Here is a 9,154-nt window from a genome sequence, read left to right as displayed (position 1 = left end):
AGTCTTATCATTAAGCCCCAAAAAATGCGTCATTACTAGACAAAATATAGTTTGACAATAAAATATAGTTTCAATGTATATATCTCTGATATATATTATAAAAGAAAATTTAAATATATCGCATATCGTTTAAAATTTATAGTTTTTCAAAAAATAAGATATAACTTGTAAAATAAAAAAAACAATATTTATTAAAATATTAAATGACAAAAATAACATTTAAGAATTGGTTTGAAAAATAAGAAGTTATGATTTTATATAAAAACATTTTATTGGTAGAGCATTTTTTAGTTTAACTTATTTTATTATATTTATAATACTTTTCATTGCCAATTAAGTAAAAGCAAATAAACAGTATAAAATAAAAGTAAAAGATTAATAAATAACGCAAAAAAAAAAAAAAAAAATTTCTCAAAAAGAAGATTATCATTTAAAATGATATAAATATATATGTACAATTATTGATTAATTATGTATTAATAATCTAAAGTAATTAATTAACTATCAATTATTGATTTCTAATTATTAGAAAATTATTAGAGTTTTATAAGAAAAAATTTAATTCATTTTCAGTTAACAAAAGTAATTGCTTAAGTTTTGTTTTGAATTGGTTTAGAGAATAATTAGTTTTCACTTCATTATTTAAAATTATGTTCCACAACTTTGGTCCTCGGTTTACAGTAGAGAATTTAGTAGCGGAATAATAAGTTTTCCTCTTAACGAATATTTGAAAATGCCCTAAAAAGAAGTGGTTTTGAAAATTTTGATTTAAAATTTGACACTGAAAAAAAGAATACAAAAAAACGAAATAGAACTAGAAATGTAATTTGGTTCAACCCCCTCCCCCTCCTCATATAGCAAAAGCGTTTCCACTAACATAGCAAAAGTGTTTTTAAAATTGGTCGATAAGCATTTCCCGCCCTCTAATAAATTACATAATCAACCAAAAGAAATCCTAAATGAAAAAACTACAGAAAAATGTAATTGTAAACAAAATAACAATTATCCAATGAGTGGAAGTTGTTTATCAAAAAGTGTGGTATATAAATGTGTTGTTTCCTCTAAGAATGTACCTGATAAACAATATATTGGCATAACAGAGGGTGAATGGAAAAAACGTTTTGCCAATCATAAGCAATCTTTCAAGAATAAAAAGTATTCAAAAGACACCATGCTGTCAAAATATATATGGGAATTAAAAGAAAAAAATATTGATGATTTTATACTGAATTGGTCTATCCTTAAAACAGCGCCTGCATATAACAATATTTCCAAAAAATGCATACTATGCCTACAAGAAAAATTTGAAATAATTACACATGCAAATCAAGAATGCTTATTAAACAAAAGATCGGAATTAATTTCTAAATGTAGGCACGAAAATAAGTTTCTCCCAAAAAGCTATAAAAATAAATGAGTCCAAATAATATTTACATTAACTACCATTTTTAAAAAAACATTATATATATATATATATATATATATATATATATATATATATATATATATATATATATATATATATATAAAATAAATTTTTTGATAGGTTTTTTTTAGTATACAATATAAACTTTCCGCTTTATCAAAAAATAATACAATCTAACACCTTGAATAGTCCGTTGATAATTAAAGAACTTAAAAATCTTCGAAAATTAAACAAAAATTTTTTATAAAGTATTTAAAAACGAAGTCAGCTGATAATCAACAAAAATATAAAAATTATCAACATTCATTTAAAAAAATACGTTTAAAAAAAAAGAATTAAAAATTACTTGGTAAACATTTATAGATTTAAAATCTACGCTTTAAATCTTTTAATATATACATTTGTTAAACGTCAATCAAACGTTTACAGCTTTGACTAATATAAGTCATTATTCTAAACGTTTGATCGACGTTTAGTAAACATATTATAATATAGTTATAAAACCATTGGTCAGAAGACTCACATAAACTTAAGTCACGCGGTTCAAATAGGCATAGTTAAAACGAAATAAAATACTTATTAAAAAATTACTTTTTATTGGCTAAACAATTAAATTAAACTTAAATGTGTTTTCAACAACTGAAAGTTAAATAATAAACTAGTGTGGGTGCGCCATTTTAATTCACGGAAGTTTAAAAGCTCTTATTGCGACAATCTACCTACGAATGGACTCTGATGTTTTAGAAACTATTGATGGCGACATTGACACAGTTAAAAAGTAGGATTTGCTGGTCTCTTGTTATGAAAGTCATGCTGCAAGAACTTTTTTCGTAAGTTTTATAAACAGTTAAGATTCATTTTGTAAACACGCTAGTATGATTGTGTAAGACACATCCTGTAAATATTGGACGTTAATACTTTTGGAGAGCACCGAAAAAACTCTTTTGGAGTCTTGTTATATACACATAGGTGACTTACCTGACAAATTTTCAAAATCTTTTACCGACGTCCAAAGGAGAAAAAGCAAAAGTTAAAGTTTTTAGTAAAAATATCCAAAAAAAGAACCAAAAATTGTCAAAAATCATTTTTGTTTATTGGCATTAATTTTCTTCAAAAGTGAAATGTTCTTGTACAATGATACTAAAGTATTACAAAACACAATTAATTAGAATAGTTTTACTTATATCTTATAGTAATTTCATCGAAATATTTTTTTACCCATCCTTCAAGTCGGAAAATCACGTGATCAAAATTCGCGATTGGAAGGCATTTAGGGGAAAACAAACTTTGTGGCTAGCGCTTTCTTCAATATAAATATTGCATTTATTAGTTTATTTTAGCATTATGGAATCTATTTATGAATATTTTGAAAATCTAGATACAACATCTAAAGAAAGATATAATGAAAAGTTGACATTACTTGGTAGCACTTTTTAAATAATCTGAAAATATAATTTTTTATTATGCATCATTTTTTATTATTGTTTAAAAAATTATGAACAATAAGAGATTATGTTTGATAATAATAAGCATAATTAGTATTATATCTTTTATAACTTATAATCATAATTAATAATCATATATGTTATGTATGATTTATACTAAATCATACATAACATATTCGATTTTGTCAAATTATTGTTGAAAGGTTAATTAAAGGTTAATCTATAACAATTGTCAAATGTTTATTGGTATTATTAATTTAATATTAAAACTTTTAATATTAAATTAATATTAATTTTAAAGAAAAGTAAAGTTCTCTAAACTATAAGTTCTGAATAAACATTTAGTTTACTTATTTAACTTAATATTTAATGTTATAATAGATTATTCAAGCCTAATTTTTTTAATAAGATTTAGTGTTTAATGTATTATAAATCTTATAAGAAAATTTAAAAATTTTTTTTTTAAATTTTCACAACTGACTTATGGCCACAACTGACTTATCATCATTTGTATCACTACCTTATCAAGACTCCGTGTAAGTTGGTCTTAATATTTTTTTAAGTTTAATCAATTCTTAAGGTTTCATGATTTTATTTAGTTTTTATTTTTTAAATTATAGGTGTTTATTCCCCAGAGGCGATGGAAAATTTTAAATCACTGGATGCGTGGAAATTTTTTATATTAGGCTGGGTTCAAACAACTGTTCATTTCAAATTAGAAAGTGGTGTATATATTATGCGTGCTGATGTGAGACCATCTCATCGGACTACTGATGAATGTCACAAGCCATGGGTAGCTCTTAAATCGGATGGGACTGTCCTGGCAGGTCATTGCAATTGTATGGCTGGGTAAGTAGTTCATATTTTATACAGGGGCAGATCTAGGGGGTATCCTATGATGCCCAGAATTCACCTATAATATTTTAACAAATTCTGAATAAATTTGTTTCGTAATATGAAAAACTCTAAATTTAAATTTATAGTATAATATAGTATATTTATTGTCGGCAACAGTCCACCCCCTCCCTTTATCTTCTTCCCCCTCCCTCTTTCCCCTCCCCGCAGGCTAGAGGATTTTGCAAATAAATAAATAATCATCACCCATAAAAAATCCTGCATCCGCCCCTGTTATATATATTTTAGTTCACACATACACACACATATATATACATATATATACACACACATACATATATATATATATATATATATATATATATATATATATATATATATATATATATATATATATATATATATATATATATATATAAAATATTTCAAAATTTTTAAAGTCTAGGTGAAACATGCTCTCATGTTGGGGCTGTGTTATATAAGATTGAAGCTGCAGTACGCATTGGTTTAACATCATTCACTCCAACTGAGTTAACATGTGTATGGAATCAAACATTTGTAAGAAATATTGCAGGCTGTCCTGTTGCCAAAATTAATATTTATTCAGATGCAGCAAAACAAAAGTTTAACAAAGTTTTATTGTCAACAGTAAATAGTAACATTCCAACACATAACTCTAAAATGAATTTTTTGAAAGAAATTGAATCTGTGCAACCAAAAAGTGTTGGCTTGAGTCTTTTTAGCAATTTCAATAGAAAATTTATTTGCAAAGTAGTAAAACTGCAGACACTACCACCATCGTTAAGAAATTTGTATGGTGCTGACACCAATTTATTGTTAGAAGAATACCATGAAGTGTTAACCACCCAGTCGACTCTTAGTCATGCGGATGTTGTTTACATTGAGGAAGCAACAAGAACACAATATTATTCTTCTACGTGGTTTGACCAACGAGCAGGGAGAATAACTGGATCTGTAATTGGTCAAGTATACCATGCCTCATTTGACAACTCTAATGCCAATTTAGTGAAAAAAATTTGTCAAATTGCTAAGAGTGAAGTTAAAACTCCAGCTTTAATGTGGGGAAGAAAACGTGAAAAAGAAGCTACTGAATTCTTCAGAAATATCTGCTCTGGATACCCTTGTCAAGAAAAAGTACTAAATGATACCATTCCCATTCATGAAGATTTTCAAGTGGAATCTATAGGTTTTTGTGTGTTCAAAAACAAACCTTGGTATGGAGCTTCACCAGATGGTGTAGTGTTTTGCTCTTGCTGTGGCTATAGTTTACTTGAGGTAAAGTGCCCTTATACCCTACAGGATAAGTCACTTCGCGAAGAAATCGAAGGTGGTAAGTTTTATATTGGAAGAGACGAAAATGGTTACTTTCTAAGAAAGAGTAATAATTATTACTTTCAAGTTCAACATGAAATGATGTCCACTGAAACATCGTTTTGTCATTTTGTGGTATGGACACCTTCTGAATCTGTAATTATCAATGTTGAAAAGGATGACATTTTCCTTAACATTATTTATGAAAAATGTGATTCTTTTTGGAAAAAATATGTTTTGCCCGAATTGATAACTCGGAAGCTAGAATGTTCCACACCGTCGGCTCCGAAAAGCCATATCCCTAACGAAGTTGAAAAAGTGATATACTGTATTGAAAATTGTGAGTTTCCTGGAGAATTAGACTGTATGGTGGGGTGCGATAAATGTGATAACTGGTATCACCCGATTTGTATTGGTTTGAAACGACTGCCGAAAGGTAAAACATGGTACTGCAAACAATGTATAAACTTGAATAAACAAAAAGAAACAATATCGTTTTAAATTTATTTGTCTTAGTTTATGAGAAAAAATATTATTTTTACCAATGCTATTTACCCAGTGACAAAAAACCTTTTCCAAAAACGAAAAAATTATAATATTTTAATAGTCCTAATATCATAAATGTATAAACACTCTTTGTGCGATTAAATTGTTATTAGGATTATTTTGGAGCGTTACGGTTTACGACTCTTTGTTACCGGTAAACTAAATGTAAAGAGACTCTGGTTTTTTTAATTTATTTTTATTTTTCAATAGCCAAAAAAATAAATATAAAATATCATGTGTAAAAAATATTTCAAAATATTCGATGGTGCTCGGATTATTAGCCTATTTCCTTTATTATTAGAAGTGCGACGCATAGTGCAATGATTCCTTCAAGTCAAAAAAAAAAAAAAAAGCATAAGAAACAGTGGAGAGCCTTGGCGGTCGAGCTTTAACTAAAAAAAATATTTTTCTGCTATTTTCTTATTAGGCAAGGATTGACAAAACACGTTCAAAGGAAATAATCTTAAATTCAATATCTCAGGTTAAGGCAGACGAAACAGGTCTGCCTCTTTTTTTGTTCATAACACGGATTCTAATCTATAAATATAGTTTAATGTTATTTTTGCAGTTTGTGCATTTTCATTCTAAATACTAAATTTAAACCTCAAATACAAATAATAAGCAGATTTCACATTTACATTCATTAGTATTTGTTCGATTTATTGTAAAAAAAAATATAAAATTAACCGGTCGGCAGGCCCCTCTTCAATCTTGGTGCCCTGGTTAAATTGCCTTCTTTACCCCTCCCTCTCAAAGGCACTGATTCCAGTAGCATACAATGAGTTATAATTTTTTAAAATAACATGATTTTGACATGTAAATGTTATTTGCTTTTTAAAAAAAAATTATTTAACAATAAAAAACTCTCGAAGACCATAAAGAGATGTAAAAACGGACAAAAAATATACATAGTAAATCAATAAAATGGATTAAAAAATGACTCAGTAAAATAACCAACAATTGAAATTAAACAAACTTTCAGTAGAATTAAATAGATAAGTTTATATTATAATGAAAATCTTCCCATTTATTAAATATTTTAACATATATATATATATATATATATATATATATATATATATATATATATATATATATATATATATATATATATATATATATATATATATATATACATATATATATATATATATATATATATATATATACATATATATATATATATATATATATATATATATATATATATATATATATATATATATATATGTATATATATATATATATATATATATATATATATATATATATATATATATATATATATATATATATATATATATATACAATCATTACAAAGTAAATCTTAGATTTTCATATCATTAAATACAATGCTTTCTCCCAAATTTGTCAGAGCAGCACATACAGTAACTATTTTATCACAGTTTGCCAAAATACTATTTGCAGACTCATCCTTAATATTTTTTATAATCTTTAATGGTATGATACCTTTTAATATAGTGTATCTGTTTTTCATCAATCCAATTACTCGTTCAATATGAATTCTAACAGATGCAATTTTTCTAGATGTTTCAATTTCTTTGGCCAATAACTGTTTTTTACCCCTTGTAAATGCAGGAATTAACTCAGCAGAACTCCTAGCAGCAAAGTCTTCTTGTAGAGTGAATCTATGATCTGCTAAGATTTGGTCTCCTGGCATATGTTTACTAGAAAATCCAGATTCACGTGTAATTAGTATATCCGAAGCTCTGCCTCCATAACATTTTGACAAAAAATTTATTGCCCCAAGAGGAGTACAGGAAATAAACACTTTAATTGTGCAATGCCTTTTGTACCGGCTGTAAAATTGAGCCCTTGCTAAGAGCGAAGACGGTGCTTCAACAAATATCTCGAAACAATCAATAATAGATGTTAAACGTGGAAACTTAGCTTTGAAAATGCCAGGAATAGTGTCGAATATGTGATCTCGATCTTGCATTTTTATTAAAAAGTTAAGTTTCCAATACATTATATCAAGCCACTTGTAAAAATATTCAATAGCAGTTGTTTTGCTAATGTTAGATATATATGCAATTAAGTCAAAATTTAAATTTTGCTTTAACTTGATTATGGTTATAATAACCTGATCAAAACTACTTAATTTTGTTGGTCTTGTGCTGTCAAATAAATCTTCACATACATAAATTATTGTCTTTTCTAACACTATAAAGTCTAAGCCAGTCAACATCATGCAAACAGACGGATTTTGCTTCAAAGCTTCTAAAGAAAATGGAGATGCAGCTAACTTTAACTCAATATTTTTTATTTTTAACCAATCCCTTTCATTTCTAAGTTCATCCATTTCATTATAAAGTCCCTCTCTTTCTGAAGTAAAAATAGGTGACTGTAAAGAAAAAGTTAATTCTGATGGAGAAGATACCACAGGTAATTGCAAATTCATATCATCAGTAAAAGTTTCCATTTCTACATCATTAACAGAAAATTCAACTCCTTCTTTAAAATCATATAATTCACCAGATAATTCTTTTTTTATTGATTTAGGATTGCTGATCAATTTTCTTTCAACTAAAATAAAAAGTTTTAATTATTCTTATAACTTTCCTATTATTTGTTAAATATTTATACTTAAGACTTTATTATATTTCAAAACACTATTAACAAATCATTAGCTTGCAAAACCCTGTATCATATCTATATACTTATATATAACTTTATATAAATACCAGAAGCCCTTTTTATTCTTCTTTGACATCTTTGGATCCTACCAGATATTTCAGGTAAATTTAATTGGAGATGAGGTGAAACTATATCATTGCATGAATTTATTTTTGAGATTTTAGATGGAGATCTTATATTTGTCCATGGAAATTTAGAAGGTATAGCATCAGGGTGTTTTTCAAAATTTTCTTTCCGTCCTAAAAGTAGGAAAATAATTTGTTTAATATCTGAAAATTATTTTTAAACAATCAAACGAGCTTCAAATGTATTAATAATATTTATTTACCTGATATAAAATGCAAAGAACAAACATAGGTTGATTTTGATTTAGGAGACCTATTTTTGTTGTGTTTTACTCTACCAGAATCATCAACTTTAGCTCGGTGAATAGCACTTATCCACTTTATTCTTAAACTTTCTTTTGCTGGAAAACAATAATATCTAAGCTCTGGATTTTTTAATTTATTTGTTTGACAACCAGGAACGCAACAGCTTTTTGGCATGGTTGTCTTTTGTGCTTTGTCAATCGTTTAGCAGTACCGCTTAACTTAAAAACTCAGTTTGTTTTCCCCCGAACCATAATGGTTGCTATTTCCGTGTTTTCGCGTGACGTCAAGCCGACTTGAAGGATACTATTATGAATAAAATGACTAGCACAAATAATGTGATACATTTTTAATTCCTGCTTTGTAAAAATTTAGTTTAAAATATTTTGAAATTTCCTAAAATGGGGATAACCTCACATTTAAAAATAATCCCCTCTACCGCCCTTACACAAAAAAACAATACCTGAAAATTAGGGTTGGTAACATTTATGGTGGAACTAAATTTAGTTACTGGTAATTTTTTT

At 27.0% G+C, this 9,154-nt stretch overlaps 2 protein-coding genes across 2 annotated transcripts; one reads left to right on the top strand and one right to left on the bottom strand.

Annotated features, from left to right (window-relative positions):
* Window positions 1-3,268: 3,268 nt before the first annotated feature.
* LOC136084565 (uncharacterized) lies at window positions 3,269-5,878 on the top strand. The gene is made up of 3 exons (XM_065804737.1): window positions 3,269-3,407; window positions 3,492-3,720; window positions 4,167-5,878. The coding sequence occupies exons 2-3, from the start codon at window positions 3,512-3,514 to the stop codon at window positions 5,557-5,559; spliced, it is 1,602 nt and encodes a 533-aa protein (XP_065660809.1). The 5' UTR covers window positions 3,269-3,407; window positions 3,492-3,511; the 3' UTR covers window positions 5,560-5,878.
* A 1,046-nt stretch (window positions 5,879-6,924) lies between these two features.
* Window positions 6,925-8,852, bottom strand: LOC136085018 (uncharacterized). The gene is made up of 3 exons (XM_065806388.1): window positions 8,591-8,852; window positions 8,310-8,501; window positions 6,925-8,151 (listed from the first exon to the last, which is right to left on the bottom strand). Exons 1-3 carry the CDS (start codon window positions 8,805-8,807, stop codon window positions 6,932-6,934), a joined length of 1,629 nt encoding a protein of 542 aa, XP_065662460.1. The 5' UTR covers window positions 8,808-8,852; the 3' UTR covers window positions 6,925-6,931.
* Between the last annotated feature and the right edge of the window lie 302 nt (window positions 8,853-9,154).

The sequence above is a fragment of the Hydra vulgaris genome, chromosome 09 (assembly GCF_038396675.1).
Source record: "Hydra vulgaris chromosome 09, alternate assembly HydraT2T_AEP".
NCBI classification, from domain to species: domain Eukaryota; kingdom Metazoa; phylum Cnidaria; class Hydrozoa; order Anthoathecata; family Hydridae; genus Hydra; species Hydra vulgaris.
This window is presented reverse-complemented; position numbering and strand designations above follow the sequence as displayed.

What these genes read in the sequence shown, in the direction of transcription:
- LOC136084565 (XM_065804737.1), top strand. Translation starts at nt 3,512, where the DNA reads ATGGAAAATTTTAAATCACTGGATGCGTGGAAATTTTTTATATTAGGC. An exon ending in CATTGCAATTGTATGGCTGG is followed by an intron (nt 3,721 to 4,166) that starts GTAAGTAGTTCA and finishes AAATTTTTAAAG; the next exon opens with TCTAGGTGAAACATGCTCTC.
- LOC136085018 (XM_065806388.1), bottom strand. Translation starts at nt 8,807, where the DNA reads ATGCCAAAAAGCTGTTGCGTTCCTGGTTGTCAAACAAATAAATTAAAA. An exon ending in TTCTTTGCATTTTATATCAG is followed by an intron (nt 8,502 to 8,590) that starts GTAAATAAATAT and finishes TCCTACTTTTAG; the next exon opens with GACGGAAAGAAAATTTTGAA. An exon ending in AAGAATAAAAAGGGCTTCTG is followed by an intron (nt 8,152 to 8,309) that starts GTATTTATATAA and finishes TTTTTATTTTAG; the next exon opens with TTGAAAGAAAATTGATCAGC.